An 18286-nucleotide genomic window follows, 5' to 3' on the forward strand; every position below is an offset into this window, starting at 1 on the left:
AGGCTGAGCTGGTAATGCAGAACTTTCACTTCACAACATGACTAATTAACAGTTTTATCAGAATAATCGCAACAGCTTAAAAAACCTTCAAACCCTAAAATGGTAACCTGATTATTATGGCTGCTACATCACACCATAAGTATTTTGATTATTTGGCAGCAGGAGGACAAGGACCACTGCTGCAAACTACTGAGATCCCCTCAGTGAGGATGCCCCCCCAGCCCACGAGGAAGTTCAAATAATTTGACTGTATGATGTTTTCAAACAACCCTAACACTACTGGGAGCATTTTCTGTGGAGTGTATCAGCACTGTGAAAGCTCTCCAAGCGCAGTTCTCATGAAGCTGGATAAGGACCCCAAAGGGAGGCCTTTATCAACAGAGATAAAGCCCAGCCAATAATCCCCTGCTGTGCTTTGCAGTTATCACTTGACCTGGTCCCAGAAAGCACTTCCACTCTTAAACACTTTTGTTCCTTAAAATAAACATTAACAGAGTTTAAAGTGACAGTCTCCCTACTCAAAGAGAAATAGTACCTGCCCCACCCATAACACTTTTAACTGATGGCTTAATTACTCTGCTATTCTTTTGTTCCTATGGACTGGGAACGAGTAAGAAAGGGGCCAATGAGGCAGAGCTGGTGCACCACAATCTACACACTTGTACTGTGCTGGGACACCACCACTGAAGCACCAGAGGTTCTGGGAAAAGTCAGGCCAGAAAGCAGGGTGACTGATTTTTGTCGTTCACGGTCTCAATGAAAAAATTTCATTGAGACTGTGAGGATTTGGAATTCAGAAAGAACAAATAAAATGGTCATACCAGATATCAGCGAAATTCAACATAAGGAATACCGCAATAAACTTGGTCTGAAGCATGTGAAAATTCATTGCTAAGGACCAAAAACTGCTTAAATAGCTTTGTTAGATCACAAGTCAAATAATTCAATTGCTTATTGTAAGTGTTGTACTATAAATCAGTGAAATTACATACATGGACACAATTGTCAAATATCTTCTGGAAAGTTTTATAATTTCAATTCAGGCACATTTTAGAGAGAAGGGGATGCTTTCCCTATGGACAGCTGAAAGAGAAAAACGAGGGAGGCTGCAGTGAGGGAGCAGAGATTTCTGAGTTCCTTGCCCATGCTCCTCAATCCCATTTCCACACTCCTGAGAAGCAGATTCAAACAGAGCGGTTGCTCACAATGCTCTGAGCAACCTCTGAGGGCACTGCGAGAACCAGCTCTGAAATTCAGTCAGCTCACAACTCTGTAGGAATGAACTAACCTGTCATCCAGCAAATCCCAGAAGACACATACACACACCCCAGGCTGTCTGGGGCAAGAAGGGCCATATTCTCCTCCCTAAGAGCATCCCTAGAAGCTGCTTCCTAGTCCCTAACTTCAGGGCTTCCCTAGGTCTGACAGTGACTATATAGTTTTACATAAAGGAAGAATTTTCATTTTCCCTCTGAATGAACCAGAATTGAATTGACCCTGTGCTCAAAAATACAAAAATTCAGCAGAAGACATGGATTCTTCTTTGCATGCAGTATAAAAAATTACCTGCTCTTGAAAAAGGCCTGAAACAATCATGTAATTCACACTCCTCCTACAGGAGGGGACATCAAATGAAGCTTGCTTAGTAATGAATGGAGAATATGGTAATTCAGAAAACAAAATACAGATAGTTTTGCTAATCAGTGTTAGCATCACGTGGCAAGATGGGGATTTTTCAATTCCTGGTAATAATGAACCACTGCCAGATAGTCAGTGTGAGACTAATGAGAAAAAGAAAAATCAATATAGCTGTAAATATACTCATGTACCTTTTTTTTGCCCCCAAAAGCCCTGGCACAAGACAGCCAGCCAGCTGGCTTTTGCAGGAAAAGCTTTCTTTGTCTTGTGAAATTTCTCCCCCATCACCCTTAAATAGACTTTTCTGCCATAGAAATAGACAACCATTCCACAAACAGCTGGGTGCCTTTGCTTAGGTGGCCAGAAAAGACGGGAAGGCAGGCATTAAGGCTAAAAACAAAACAGCTGAACATTACTATTGTCTGTCCTCTTCTCTCCTTATTTCCCATCTGTATTTGCCAGTGAAACTTGAAACTATTCAGATTTAAAAAGGAGAGTCATCACAATTCAGGAATTCTTTCTTCTCACATTCAGAGAGAAAATAACCTTAGACCAAAGGTTATTCAAAAGCTGACTGTTTTTTTAAATAAGTACTCATCAACTGCATTAAGCACCTTTTGAGTCTGTCAGACCTTTTTCTTATTTTTCCTGGCCTTTTCATCCACTGATTGTTCCTATAGCTTTCAATTACAGTGCTACGTCAACAGTTCCACTCATCTAAAACAATCATTTTGCTGAAAAGGAGCATTATTGAACTGAAAGCGAGTGCTCAAGACCTCTCAAACACAGACATATCACATGCACAAAACAGTACCATCCTGTATCAACTTAGCAGCCCCATCAGATACAATATTTACATGCAGCACTGTCCTGAAGGGCAAATATATTACTTTTGTAAGAAAATTGTTCCCAACGCCTTCATCCTCCAGAAGAGAAATAAGAGTATTTTCCTTGTTTATGTTTGTTTTATTCAGTTGTTTTTTCAGTGATGACAATGTAATACTAAATGACCAAAATAGCTAAGGAACAGGAACTGATCTTACTTGGCCAAAAGGAGTTGTCGTCTTTGCTCAGAAACTTTTTCTTGAGGCGCCCAGGCAGCTTGGCGTGAGCGTTGCCCATTTTGCCGGAATAGAGCGGGATGAGTTCCTCCTCCTCCTCATCGTTGCAGCTGGGCTGCCACTTGCTCCTGCCGAGGCAGCCGACCATGGGCTCGGCGGGCAGGCAGTGCACATAGGCGATCATTGTGAGATGCTGCTCTCAAGGATGTCCCTGCTGTCCCCAATGGCTAGCTCCCAGCAGAAGGGAGTGGCCTGCTTATAACCCTTGAGCGGACGCATTCAAAAGGCTGGCGAGGAAAAGATTTTCTCCTCCTTCGCACTTAGGCAAGCTGAGCTATTCGGATATCCTGAAAACTGCTTGGAATAGGATTCTGTAAATCCTTGAAAAAGAAGGAAAACGGCAACAAAAGAAATCAAGCACCTGTTTAAGCAGCCCACCGTAGGTGCTGGCTGCCCTGTCCTGCCCTGCTCCCGCCCGCGGCTCACAGCCAAAGCAGGAAAGCAGAGGCTGCGGAGAGCTGGGAAACCCAGTGACCTGCCACAGACCTCGGCCCAGCCCCTCTCTGCTGCCGCTCCAGCCCGTGCCTTCTCTTAAGCCTTATCCCCGATTATTCACCACTCTGAACAACAGGTACTACAGCCACACACAGATGGCCACTCCAAGAAGCTTATTTAAAGCTAAGTTACTATAATTGCCGTGACACTGGCAGCTACAGAACCCTAACTGGGCAGGAACCTGCCAAGAACAAGAACTTATACCTTCTTCTAGAATGCAAAAGCAGAAAAAACCATACAGACTAAAGAAAAAAGGGCAAAGTGTCATGATTTCAGTGTCTGGATTTTATTAAAGAAGCTCTCTTTCAAAGTTAGAACTGTAATGTTTGATACCAAAAGATGATGGTATCCTCTAGGTTAGACTATAACTGGATTGGTGCTGAACACAAACCATAAGCAGTTATCAGCTTCCCTGCAGTATTGCATAAATACATACACCCTCACAGTGCCTCTACAGAGTACCTATTATTCCTATTTAAAGATGAAGACATAGTCTCAAAGGGATTTAGTAACCTGCCCACACAGTGGAAAAGCCAGGATTAAAGTCAAGGTATTCTCAGTTCTTTAGCCTTATTCACAAGTCACTAGTCCATGGCACCTCTCCTAAATACTGCACTAGTAAGCAAGTTTCCATGCTGCTAACATTGTCAAACATAATCTCCTGTACTGTTATTCTCTGGGATTCAGGAAGAGTGCCCATCCTAGGCTTCTGAATTGGCTGTAACAGCACAGCCAGACTGGGACAGCAAGGAAGATGTCACATGAAGAGAGCACAGTGCATGAACTGCTGTCTTCAGCAATTTTTAAAGGTTTATGTTGTTTGAAATATTACATTAGAGAATATTTGTTTCTTAATAAAGGGAAGATATCAAAACCTGAGTAAAGTACAACAAAGAACAATTCTTAGTCTGCTTTCTTAACTGTTCTTTATAAATGCTTTGATTGCAGCCAATACCATTCATGGAAGTGGCTGCTCTATATATAGCAGCACAGCAGCAAAATGTAAGTATTTACACATATTAAAAAAGGCTTTTAATGTGCGGTGTTTGTTTGGGAGCTACAATAAACTTTGGTCAGGAAGAAAAAACCAAGCCAAGCCCAGTGTTTAACACCACCACCAGCAGAGATGCACATCTCCTCTCTCCCCAGCCACACTCGTGCATCTCCTGCTGCCGGGGCGCACACACACGCCAGCTGCCCACGGCCCTGCAGCAGCGGCACCAGCCTCCAGACACACACCCCACACAGCCACAGCCAGCACAGCCTCTCTGCAGCGCTGACTCAACACTGCTGGCACAGCACAGGGAGTTCACCAACAACGGGCTGCTTTGGCGGGCGCAGGTTGTTTGTTTGGGTTTTTTCATTTAACATCCTGTTACTTTGCACAGCAGTCTGAGCAAATAATTTTCACTATAAAGCCTTTCATACACATCTCTCATGACTGAATCTCAGCAAATTTGCAAACAGATGTAAATGGGTCATATAGCAAACTGTGCCAGATATCTTTAATAAATAGGGATGAAACAAGCCCTGCCTGCAATTTTATACTTTTTGATAACAATTTCAAGTATGTGCAAAAATATGGATGGAGAGGAGAAAACATGCCAACAGCAAGGGCAATAGCTGCTGGTACCTCTGCCTTGTCCATACAGATAGCAGAAACTCACTGCCAAACACTGAACGCTGGCAAACAGGCCTTTGAGGCAAATACAAATTTACAAAGCCAAGTACATTTACTCATCAGACTATGAGAAAGACAAACTGTGATTAACATTAGCAGAGCTCAATTCACTCATCAACCATGCTGATACTCTTGTGTCTGCCAGAATAAATGAATGTCTAGACAGTGGTCCTGGGCGGAATTAAACCCCACGAGAGCTGTCAGTGAAGCAGTTCATAAGGAGGCCCTGTTACCGCCTCCCTAAGGGGACCGCTGCAACCAGCCCGTCTAGCCACCATGCCTGCTGCCTCACCCTTTCAATTCCCTGTGATTGTCAGGGTCCTGGGAAGAGTCACTGCCAGAGATGTGATGCACAAAACTTCAGAGCATCACTCTGATGCTATTGATAAAAGTGTATACTGAAACTTGCATTTATTTTTCCTGCAGATAGGAACAGTATCTCTTCTTACATACATAAGAATATGGGTGGATTTCAGTTATGGGGTTTTTTATTTGTTTGTTTTGGGTTTTATTGGTTTTTTAAATTTTAATAACTCAAAATCACACTATCAGATTACATTTTCTAAAGGATACTGGCTGATGTTTGCATGCAGTCTTTCTATTCTACGCAATCATGTTATCTGACATAAAAGTTCAGTGTTGATCTGCACACCAAGCCAGTATTATTAGGTAACATGCAGCACAAACACAAGAGCAAGAAGACACGGGACACCAACAGCTCAGTGTTCAGCAGACTCCCATGCTCCCAAACACTTAGCAAGGTGACACAGGATAACATATTGCCCTGGAGTCCCCATGACATTTACCATGCACTTCTCCAGAGTAGACACTCAATTATCCATGTTTCCAATGCATGCTCACGAAGCAAGGCTGAAGCACAATAATGGGATCATGGCTCAAATCCAGTTTAACAAGTATATTTACCATATGGTAGGCATTAATGTCCCCATAAGTTTTTTACTTGAAGAATAAATCTGTTCTTCCCTGAAGCTGGGAAGACCTTGGTAACATAAATGATAAATGATTTGGTGATGGTTATAGTTTCAGCTATTAGTAAATGTAAAACCGTAAAGAGCTGTCAAAATGTACCATTATCATGTGAGAAAGACACTGTGTACATTGCCTCTTCCTCTCCCCCCAAAAATCCTATTAAAAAAAACAATTTCTTTATGCTATGTCTATAAGGAGCAAAAGCCTAAGTTTGATAAAGTCAAAATTTTATCACAAAACTTCTCATTAATCTTCACTTATTCTACTGCAGCTGTAGCACAGCTTTATGTTTTCAAATACAAAAAAGTAAGGCTGTTCATTTTTCTCAGCCTTGAGCTATCATTTATAGAAAGATTTCCCAAAAGTAACATTTTATTTCCTTTATTATTCTTTTTCATGCCGTTTAAAAATTGAACTATTAGTAATGCTAGTATGAATGCTCTGAGCAGGCTGTTATACATGCATATTAACCTTCATCAGCATATTTCATTTTTGCTAAACCATCTCCTTACACTCAGACTCTATTACAGAGAGCCCGAATAATTAAGAATAATTACAGAAAATGCCATCAATATTGCATTATACTGGAAATGTTTTGTTAAACAAAAATATCTTTAGGAGTTTGACAGACTCACAAAACTGTGACTAACTCAGTGATTACAAGAAATTAAATTATAAAGCAAAAACAACCAAAGAAAACATTATCCTTTTTATTAGACAAGCATATATGGTCCTGAGCTCTGAGAACAGTAATGATACTGATGAGTATTACACATAGGAGTTTTAAAAATATATAGGATACATCTATTGGGAACTCAGGGAATATGGAATCACAAAGGATTGTCATGTCAGCTCTACTCAGGCATTAAGATAATCTTTGTAAGTATGCTAGATAAGGAATTATATCATCAGCCTTTATGTACAATTTCTAGATCCTCTAGATAGAAGGTAATATGCACCATGTCATAAAACAACAGCAATTTTATGGACACCTTGCACAACAAAACCATCAAATGAAGTAATTTCCAGCAGCCAAACTGGAAATTAAAGACAGCTCATAGAAATCCACGGGGATAAACTTTGCCCTAATTAGACATGGATTCTATTTTCAGCACCAATGAATTGATGAATTGTTCTGGGCTTTTTGAATGAGCAGTTGTTTTTTTTTTTAAATTGTACTTAAATAGCTATTTTTAAAACAAACAGGGGGGAAAAATTTATATATTAAACAAATTTAATTGGACCATATAGCATTAACTGATCCTCAAAATAACACTCTCAAAGAGAAGTATCCTCCTTTTACAGATGGACAGCTCAAGACACAACAAGAATCAGGACATGTCTGTCATGGTGGAACACCCCAGCATCCTTTGGTGGAAATGCCAGATTGGACATGGTATGTCCTGCTCTCCTGGCCTGTGCACGTACTTTCCTCTTTCCTGTACATATAGTGTGCATGGAGTCTTAACTCATGTTCCTTAACACAAATACAGCAGACAAAAGCTAAAGAATTTCAAAACAAAGAGGAAAAAAGCCCCACTTGAGGTACTGTAAAACTGCTTTTTAACTGCACACGAATCTCTCAAACAGGAAGTGAGCAGGAGGTATCAGCTTTACAGTGTCTAAAGCAAGCCCAGCATTTGAGGAGCTTGCACAATGCCAACAGACATCAGGGTGCAAGGGAGATGAAAGGGACCCAGGGCGGCAGAAAAGCACATAAAGCTTTGTGATTTTCCAGAAAGCTCTCTCCATTTGCCATATTCACATTCTCCAGCATTAGCTCTGTCCCCTGCTACTTTCAATGGATTTATTTTTATCATATGCTTGTGATCACACAGCATCTATGAGCTTTTAGCTCTTTAATTTTTTTAAAGGGATATAAGTATTAAGTCTTGTGCAGCTTAAAGAGCTTGACTGGCACAGCAGCTAAAAGCAGTCCTAACAAGCAAATATGATTTGTAAAAAGGTACAGCAAACGTGTACCAAACAAACGGAAGGCAAATCCCTGAATGATGGGGCATTTGGCTAGCTTAATTCCTGGTACCCACATAGCCAGATTCAAGGTCATCCCTAGGCAACCTCTGCAAGGACACCCAATCTGCAAACCATTGTATAGCAAGCACCTGTAAAACACAACAAAAACCAACAGCAACAAAAGCAAACATAATGTACAAGGATCATTAGGAATCTGCATGCCTGTATTTCCTCTGCTGCACCAACTCTGAACATACCCATTACCCTCTCTTTCATATCTTAATTTAATTTTCCTTCGCTGTTATGTAATAGCCCTCTGCAATTATTTTTAATTCAATAAGAATTTTGATATACAGCACATAAGACACTAGACAAGAAAAACATACTTTGTATTATATTATTGGCAGTCTTAAATATTTTAAAATACACTTCTGTGTTCTAATTATTCATCTCTACTTTCAATTAAAAAGCCTTCTTAAGAGCAACAGGCAATACTGTATGTTTGATATTAACACTAGATCACTGCTTTGCAATATTTAAACAAGAAAGCAATTAAAGCCAGCCATATAAGTAGCAGGTAACTCAGAGAAGCCTTTCTGTGCCTTTCTGGTTTAGTTCTGCTGCCATACAAAAATAAAGTGCTCTGGTCTCTGCATTCTGTGGACCACCTTTGGGAAGGGGGTGACATGTTTGGGGCAGCAGATAAGGCTACTGGTGAAACAGAAGCAACTAGATATTACTACTGATAGTTGAAACAAGCTATTCTTGCTGCCTTGCTCTAGCAGTTGAGTCCCACACATCTCTGCTCCTTCTGAACACAGAACAAAAGATGATGCTGCCAGAAGCCAGGGGAGAAGGTGGTTTCCAGTCTGGGGCCACAATGGATGGCAGTGTCAGCCACGCTGGCACACCCACACACTCTGAGAGCAAAGGAGTCACATTCTACCAGCTTATTTTACACTTCATATAAACGGCAATGCAGACAGGGCTGGGTAGGATTACCCAGTTCAGGTCTGCTCATTAAACTTATTACCATGGTAACAGGAAGAGAAAGAAGTCATCTCCCCACTTCTATTATCTCGCACAATTCTTTTTAATGGATTAAAAAGCCTAAAGAGGGAAGCACCTTCCTGATACAGAGCACCAGCGACCTCTCTGCCACCCGCACAGCCCACTGGAAGAGTTCACACACAGTGGGGTTTTCAAATCAAAAACCAAGGCAACCTACACTGCCTGATAAAAGCCACTGTTAGAAAGCAGCCTTCAGTCAGAAGGCTGCAGCCTCCTCGCCCTCCTCCTTCTGGAAGAAATGGTCTGACGACGCTGCCTTCTGTTCATGTACTCCACCACCGCTGTCAAAAACGCAGTGCCACCTCCTGGACACGCATGTTCCCGGGAAGGTCTGCTTTGGCCAGGTGTGCCATGGAGAGTCAGGAAGGCTTTCAAGAATTAAAACAACAAAAATGGTAAAACAAATGCAAATCTGTACTGAGATGATTCCTTTCTTTTATTGAGTACTTCTAAAACATTTTGGTTTTACATGGTCAGTGTTTGAGTAAGTACCCCAAAAAGAACTGCTTTTAAGCTCTGTGTAAGATGAGGGAAAGGCTGTGCTTGGACTTTAGTGAAGCCTTTAAGAATTTCCCACAGCATTCTCCTGGAGAAATGGGCAGCCCATAACTTGGCTGAGTGCAGAGTTGGCTGGGGAGACACCTGGCTGGATGGCTGGGCCCAGAGAGTGGTGGTGAATGGAGTTACAACCAGCTGGCAGATAGTGGTGCTCCCCAGGGATCAGTGTTGGGGCCAGTCCTGTTTAATATCTTTATCAGTGATCCCGGGGATCAAGAGCACCCTCATTCAGTTTGCAGGGACCAAGCTGGGCAGAACTGTTGGTCTGCTGGAGGGCAGGAAGGCTCTTGCACAGGGATCTGGACAGGCTGGATCAGTGGTACGAGGACAACTGTGAGGTTCAACAATGCCAAGTCCAGGTCTTGCCACTGGCTCACAACAAGCCCATGCAGCAAGGGAAAGAACAGCTGGAAAGCCACCTGGCAAAGAAGGACCTGGAAGTGCCGGTCAGCAGTGTCTGAACATGACCCATCATGTTGGCCAAGGCAGCCAGTGGCATCCTCGCCTGCACAAGGAATAGCGTGGCCAGCAGGTCCAGGGCAGTGACTGTCCCCCTGTACTCAGCACTGAAGAGGTCACACCTCGAGTCCTCACTACAGTAAAGTCACTGAGATGCTGGAGTGTGTCCAGAGAAGGACAACCAGGCCGGTCTGGAGCACAAGCCATGAGGAGCAGCTGAGGGAGTTGGGAGTGTTTAGCCTGGAGAAAAGGAGGCTCAGGGCAGAACTCCAGAGCTCCCTGAAAGCTGGCTGCAGCCAGGGGGGGGTTGGCCTCTTCTCCCAGGCAACCACAACAGGACAAGAGGAAATGCCCTCAAGTTGCACCAGGGGAAGTTTAAATTGGATATTAGGAAAAATTTTTTCACTGAAAGGGCTGTGAAACATTGGAACATGCTGCCCAGACAAATGGTTGAGTCCTTATCACTGAAAGTATTTAAAAGATCTGTGGCATTTGGGGACACAGCTCAGTGATGGACTTGGCACTTGGCAGTGCTGGGTTAACCTTGGATTGAATTATTTTAGCAGTCCTTCCCAACCTAAATGATTCTATGAATCTAGGCAAGGGAAAAAAGTGAAACTCAGCTTTATTAATAGAGTGGTGCTTCAGTATATAGTAAAAAAAAAAAAAAACTCAGGATGTCAAAAAATGAGCTGATCTTCTGTTCATCCATTTAAAATAGAAAATGGTAGGTAATACTCAGTCCCACAGGGCAGGATTTTCTATTCTGTAGGGCACAACATTCAACACTGAAGAGCATCATTCAGCTCTGCTGGGCAGAGCATTCATTCACAGTTTTACAGACAACAGAGCAGCAGCTAATACATTAGGCACAGTACAATAAACACAACAATATTAAAACACCAGTAAAGGAGCAAGAATGGCAAACCTAATTGTCTAAAAGTCAAAAATTAAATAGTCATGTTATTCAATTTTCAGCCTGAAGGGGTTTTCCTGCCTATGGCGCATTTCAGCCACATGTTAATTCCACCCAGAGATGCTCTTCCACATCCCATGCCACTGGTTTACATTGCAGGCACAAGGACGTCACACCTACTCCGTGCTACAGATCCCTCTCCTGTCATGGTAACTTCCAAATGTAGACATAGCTTCTCATGATCATTGCATATGCTCAAGATAAAATAGTTCTATTATTTTTTAAAGCACAACCAATGAAAAAAAAATAACCTTTTCACATGCTTCTGTCAGCAGCCTAAGGAATGGTCATAACTCAGCAAAGATAATTATTACATTAAAAGAACTAAAACAAGACTTTGTATCAAATATAATCCCATTAACCTGGAATGGTTCAGTAGTAAATTTTTAATCTGAAGTGTCACATTTACTTGTAAATCATATCTAGGCAAGATAAGCCAGTTAGCACTAGCTTCTTATGAACTGTGACTAAATACAGCCCACCTACTTTCCAACAGGTCACATAAAGGCTTTCTAAAAAAAGTAAGTAAACTCTTGGGTTTAGAGATCAGGCTACAGGAATGCATCAAATTCCATTAGAAAGAATAATGACAAAAATATGCACCCCTTGCCAAAGAAAAGATTAAGCTAATGAGGAGCAGTACAAATTAGCAGTATTTCAATCCAAGACCAAGTCACACCCTAAGAAGAACATTCTTGTAAAGTCCCAGGCAATAATATATCTGTATGACATGTGAACACTTTACTATCAATTACACAGTCTCATGTTTTTTACAGAAAATTCATATTGACTTGTCATTTTTGTGTCTTTAACAGCAAACTTGCTGGACTGCTTTTTCATGTGGAATATGAAGTTACCAAGCCAACACTCAACTGTTCTTACAACAACTGACTTTTCAATGAAATGACTGAATGCAGATGCTACTGCTATGCAGCCCACCAGGCCGTTCTTTCTTGCATGTGGAGTTGCTGCTCAGCTCAAAAAAAGAGTCAAAATGGTTCAGCTTCACAAAATGAACTGGAAAGAGCAGCCATCTGTACACATACAAGTCCATAAATTAATAGACCCACTTGTCTATTGGTTTCATTTTCAGTCTGTTCACTGGCAAAAAAAAAAAAAATCAAACCTAAATTTTTTAGAATTTTGAACTGAATTTCAAGGAATTGAATTTCTAAGTAATACTCTTGAAAATAAGTCTCCTTTCTGATAATCCTCCCTATATGCCAGACTTCTGTTAGAGAAGGATCTTCTCTGCAACGACTCACTGAGCAATGCAATATGCCTTGGTTATGACAAGGCCCATATCAAATCCACAAACTAAGACATGAAAAATTTAAATATTTTTAAAATATTATTTAAATTATTTTTAAAATAATTTTTAAATAATCTTCAAGCCTATGCTTCAGGTAATTTCAGAATTATGTATTCCTAAAATTCCATACTTTGACAGACTATAGGCCACTGAATCAAGGTTAATCTGCAGCTGAACAGATTACAAACCTTTTTGTTCTTAAGAAGAGTCACTCAGCCTTTATATTATGCATTAGACATAAAAAAAATGGGAACAAAGCCACACAACTTAGCATGACAATTCAAGAACAGGCTTAAAAATTTTAGCAGGAAAATATAATTATTTTTAACTGACTGGAAAGCAATTCTTTAAGATGAGAAGCAATAAGATGAGAGTAACCTCTGCATGGGAGAACAGCATGAGAAACCCTTCAAGATCTTCAGAGTGGAGCTACAAGCTGTGTGACCTGACAGAGTGGGATGTCTCTCACCACAGCAATCTCCTGGACCACTGTCCTAACCAGCAATACTGCTCCAGAGCATGAACTGACTCATGACAGTACACATTGGTGTACTGAAGATTGAGCAAAAAAAAGGTTTTGAAAAGAATCAAAAATTGTCTTCCAAGTGTCCATTAGGCAGGAAACACAGCTTTGCATTTTCTTCTGTTCTCCTAATTTGTCTGCCACATTTACTCCAGTACTCTGCCTGTAAGTAGAGAAGTTAACACTAGCCCTTGTTCCCACCTTCAGTTTTCCAGCCTGGTTTGCGTGAGGAAGGGCACCTCTTCAGAAGGTGCTGCACAAATGATGGCTCCTGGCTGCTCCCAACTTCAAAAATCTCCTGGTGATCTCAGATTCATCTGAGGTATGAAACTAGGACAGCAAAACCTGAATGACTGAAGAGCATCCACCTGTGCATTCAGATGGTGGCAAGATTTTCTCCTGTTTTAACACAAGCTACCCTGAAAACTGAGCCTTCGGGCAAGAGTTGGCAACTTGTTGGCCTTAATAATGAATGGACGAAAAAGCTGGGTTTTCCTCATTACTTAAACATCATGCTTCTTTATCCCACATAAACATGTTAAAGATGCAGCAATTCTCTTAAGGCTGAAAGTCACACAAAATAATCCAAGACTTCATGACTGAGATGCAGAGATGTAGACAGAAAGCACATTACTCTCCTGAAAAGCAGGATCTGCCAATGCTGGAGATGCTTCTGCTTGAGCACCACAGGTATCAGTCCTTAACTATGGGATGTGCCTAAAATTCCTGGCTTGTATTTCTGTTTCAGCATTACTGATGGGTTTCAAATGAAGTGGAGATGGATTAAGAGTCAGAAAGAGAAAGGGGCCAGGATGCTATGCTGCAAAGAGCAGATTTTCAACATGTCTCTGGGTTTAAAGGTTTCACAGACCAAGAAGACCTTACCAACAAGCAGCCTGAAGTAAGACACAGCAGTATCTCACTATGTACGTGAGAACAGTGTGTCACAGGAAAAGAGCAAGAGAAAACTGAAAGGTGTCAGCAAGGTCTGGAGACTTTGAAAGTAGGAGATCTGTAAGATAAAACTTGTAAGGAGAGAGCAGCACAGGTGGCAGTAGAAAAGAACAGGAAAAGTCCAGCAATCCTGACCAGGCTGAGCTTTTGGGGAAATTTTCACCTCAGCAGTCCCTGTTGCTGAGTCTAAAGCAAAGAATGGAGTGAGCAGGCACATGTGTGAGATGGTTTGATGCCATGAGAACCTGCAGCACACCATGCTCCTCATCCAGCCTTTTCCTGTGGCCAGCCTCCAGTGAAGCAGAACAGAGAGAAACTTCAGAAGATGCAATTACATATTTAAAGGGATAATTCTTCCTGGTCTTCACAGGAGGACCAACAGAAGCATTTAAATATGGGACAACTACAACATATGCAAAGTGCAAATGCAATGCTGTCCCCATGTTTCCAAGTAGCTCTCTGTCACAGACTTCCCTTAACCAGCTCCAGAGACTCTGACTTAAAACTCACCACAACATTATCAAGAACCATCTTAAAAACATTCTTTGTCCACATTATCCTGTTTGGATGTCTGTTTCACAACTTCCCTCCTCAGATGGTTTGGAACCTTTTAATGTCTGACTTCAATTAATTCAGAACACAGTCATAACCATTTATCTTGTGCCAATACTCTCCTTGGACTTCAACAGGTTTCCTCCCTCCTTGAGGTATTTACCTCCCAAGCTACCAGCTAGACTAAATAAGCCATGCTTTTATAATCTGCATGTGGCCAGCAATAAAGTTTAAAATATTTTAAAGTCCAGATAACTTATACAAGAACTTCAAATGGCAAAATCATTTTCTGAATTTTTTTTAAATATAGCTAGAAAAAAGTGGGATGCTCTGGATGACTAGGCTAGTATTAGAAAGAGATGCCTGAGGTAATTATAGACTGTTTTGCCAGCCATTAACCACAGGCAAGATCACAGCTGTGACAGGACTCCAAATAAAAGAATTAACAAAATTTCCATTTCTTAATACCAGGCAAAGTGCTTTCACAGGGAACAGGTCTCCCAGTTGACAAAGGTTTATGGCATTTCCCTGGAAGTAACAGCAGCCTTCTGCAAAAATGCTGTTGGGGGGGATGGGGCTAGGGAAGAAAGCCAATGTAGAAGAATGACAAGCACAGACAATACAAATCTGGTAATACAATACTTACACAACCTGCAATCATTACTATGCTTAAAGCACTGAAAAATTCATGAAGATATTAGTAGATTTCGAGTATGTGTGTGCTGTCTCAAAGACCACTTCAACATGGAATTGTTTCAGTGCTTTTGAATCCAATAAGCTGTGCATGCTACTTCTACATGTAGTACAATGTCCTCTAGCCTGCATGCATTTTACTGCTTAATTTTAAGTGCTGGCTTCTTGCTGCAATTGCACAGAAATTCACTGCCCTCTATTATTGCTTTGCACAGTGATGGACAAATTCATTGTACTGCAGCCCTCCAGACAATGGAGGGGCTTGACACATATTGCTTAAAAGCAAACATTAGTAGGTCAAGGAAAACAGCAGATGATCCTTCTGCCTATGACTCATTTACCAACAGGTCCTCCTCAGGACTGCAGCTCTGTGTGAATTGTGCAAATGGCTCCTGTTGCAGCCTGCAATAAAGACCCAGATGAAGAGCAGAAATGTGCATTAAATGCACATGTGAAGGAAAAGCTGTGTCTTAATTATACAGTTGTGACAGTAGAGGAGTCAATTTCCATAGTCTTAAGAATAATACCACCTGAGTCAACAAAGGGACTACAAACATCAAGTACTTTTTCTGTGTGTGTTTATACTGTGCAGTGTTTGAAAAGCACAAGCTGAGTTCAAGTACTGAGGGCCAGGCACATACAGCAGTGTGCCCTGCCTCCACATTTCCAATCATCACCTCAAGATTTACTGATGGAGAGCTTCAATACTAACTGATTTCACAGCTCAATCTGTCTGGCTCTGTTGTCACCACAGCATGGTGAAAGCCCATGTGCCCTGGGAAAGGCAGCTGTACCTGCCGGAAGAGATTTTTATCCAATGCCTGAACATGTTCACCCTGCTTCACCCCCTGCCACTGACCTTCTTAAAAATTTAACGGAAAAAATAGGCACCCACACCCTGTTCCATGAGCAAAAAAAGCAAAGCAAAACAATAGGCATTCATTCTGCAGATTCTGTACCCGTGCCATTTGGGGGGCTCCTCAGAGGGGGTCAATGAAACAGCTCCAAGGAGTGGACAATGTGCCTCCACAGTGAGGTGATTAAATGTATTTACAGGCTACCTCTGAAATGCAGAAGCAAGAACTGGGGTGCTCCATTCTCCCCCAGTTGGTCAGCATGGCACAAATACTCCCTGGGGTTTGCATCTCTGCTACAAACAGAGCCAAGAAAGAAGCAGGGGAGGCACCACAGGCATGGTTGTAGCTCTGCCACCCAGGCATTCCACCACCTTTGGAAATTCACTTTGTTTTTATATATGCTGCTCCTCCCAATGCATTGAGATTGTAAACAAATCCAGGCAGAAACAGTGTTCTGTTGGTGTTCAAGTATATTCGACAACAGGAGTGCAGCCATAGGTGAAGGACTTGAATGATACTTAAAAGCAGAAGAATATATTCAGTATTTCTGAGCATGGACTAACTTCAGCAAGAACATTATTATCCAGACTTGTAATCTTTTTGTTATGTTCAATTTCATACCATACTTCCAGGCACAGTTAGAAGCCATTCCATTCACTGCCACGGGACAGAGAAAGGCTGGTCCTGTCCCAGATGCTGTTATCCACAGCCATGAACATATCCATCCCTACCTCAAATCCTGTCCTGCCTTCAGTGTCAATTAATAAAGCTGTCATTTAATGACCAAAACCTTCAAGCTTTATGTAGTCTTAAACAGTAAAATCTTGCTAGCACTTAAGCAGAAACTGATTTTTCCCCACATCATGAGAACACAACATGTCTGACAGAGCTGTTGTTGGTGCAGCTGACAGAGCCAACCTGGCATGCCCAAGGTTCACACAGGGTAACCTGTGAGAATTGAGAAGTAGGGGTTTTGTAATTGGTTCACACAGGTGTAACCTGGGAGAATTGAGAAATAGGGTTTTTTTAACTGGTTCACACATGTGTAACCTGAGAGAATTGAGAGGCAGGGGTTTTTCAATCTTCTAGTCATATGCTTAATTGCTAATCTGTACTTATTCTGTGTTTGTTCAAACTGCTTTTATCCATCAAAGAACAGATAGGAAGTGTCCTCAAAGTTACTCACCCTAATAAAATACTGCATATGATATAAAAAACAACTACAAAAAAAAATTGGATCCCATTGTGATTATGCGTAACCAAAACAGAAATTAAAAAAATGAAATGAATACAGGGGAAGATATGTCACAAGATCAATCCAGGCTTAACCTGGACTCATGTAATTCTGCCAGGAATCTTCACTTTGATAGATTCCTTCATTTAGATTATTTTAAGTCCCCTTCCTCATTTTGGCCTGGTGTTATACACACAAAAAAGTAAAACTTTAAATAAAAAAACCCAACTAGTACAAATTTTTTCTTGTCTAGTTCAACTTGGAAAACACATTTACTTAAAGACAGAGAAAATCTGTTTCTGATTTCAAACATTGGATATTTCACGAGAAAATTGCCAAGAAAGGAATCCAAGGAATGTCCTTACATACACACAACACATGAGACAACTGGTGAGCAGCCCTGTGATCTTTAAAAAAAAAAAATTAAAAAAAAAATCTGCATTTCTGTTATGGAACTCTTTTCAGAGAGCAAGCAGCACATGCCTGGGATTTTTCATGGATAGCTTCTCTCATAACTTCTTGCTATTATTAGTATAAAAGACTGCCCTCCCAAATTCACAGCTGTAAGAAAAGCAAGGACGGAAAATACTGCCCAAGTGCAGGCAGCGAGCACACGTGCCTACTTTACAGCATTTCTTGGCACTTTCTTTCTGCCTTTACAAGAGCCATGAAGGAAAGAGAAACTCCAGGCTGTTATCACAGAAATGTGAGCTCATTTTTCACCACGTGCCAATGAACAGTTCATGATGTTCCTAGGAATTAATTCTTTACCAGGGAAATGTATTTAAATATTCCATTTGCACTCCTTCAGTCCCAAAGATCAATAACTAGCACCTAGATTGGCTCTGCTGCAGGTGCTCAGCTTAGCTCAAACTCCAATACATGTTTCAGGAGATGTGAGCACCTGAAGGCTGTGAAGAGAAGCCCTTAGATGGGCTTTTGTCTTGGAACTAGCAACTTATTCACAAATAAAACCTGAAAATCTTGAAAAGTATCTTCCTATGCATTCAACTTAGGATTTAAAAGAAAAAAGCTAGAGCAACTCAATTTAATTACGTAAGGCAAAAATATTTTGCTTCTGTACAAGCTCATTTGCTGCACATAGGACAATCTCTGAAAACATCACTCCTTGGTCCATTTCCAGCCAGGTGATCTAGATTACAGAAGTCTCAGTGTTTTCAGCTGCCTCAACAAGCTT

At 41.2% G+C, this 18286-nt stretch overlaps 1 protein-coding gene across 12 annotated transcripts in view; it reads right to left on the reverse strand.

Annotated features, from left to right (window-relative positions):
- NHSL1 (NHS like 1) overlaps positions 1 to 18286 on the reverse strand; it is a 177981-nt gene that overhangs the window by 68725 nt on the left and 90970 nt on the right. The window contains exon 1 of one of the 12 annotated variants that reach the window (XM_026794837.2): positions 2682 to 2898. The exons of the other annotated variants lie outside the window; for them this stretch is intronic. Coding sequence (XP_026650638.1) covers positions 2682 to 2883 — 202 coding nt within the window. The 5' untranslated portion in view covers positions 2884 to 2898. Of the gene's footprint in view, positions 1 to 2681; positions 2899 to 18286 lie in introns of those variants that run through there. 12 annotated transcript variants of the gene reach the window in all.

This window comes from Zonotrichia albicollis, chromosome 3 (assembly GCF_047830755.1).
Source record: "Zonotrichia albicollis isolate bZonAlb1 chromosome 3, bZonAlb1.hap1, whole genome shotgun sequence".
NCBI lineage: Eukaryota > Metazoa > Chordata > Aves > Passeriformes > Passerellidae > Zonotrichia > Zonotrichia albicollis.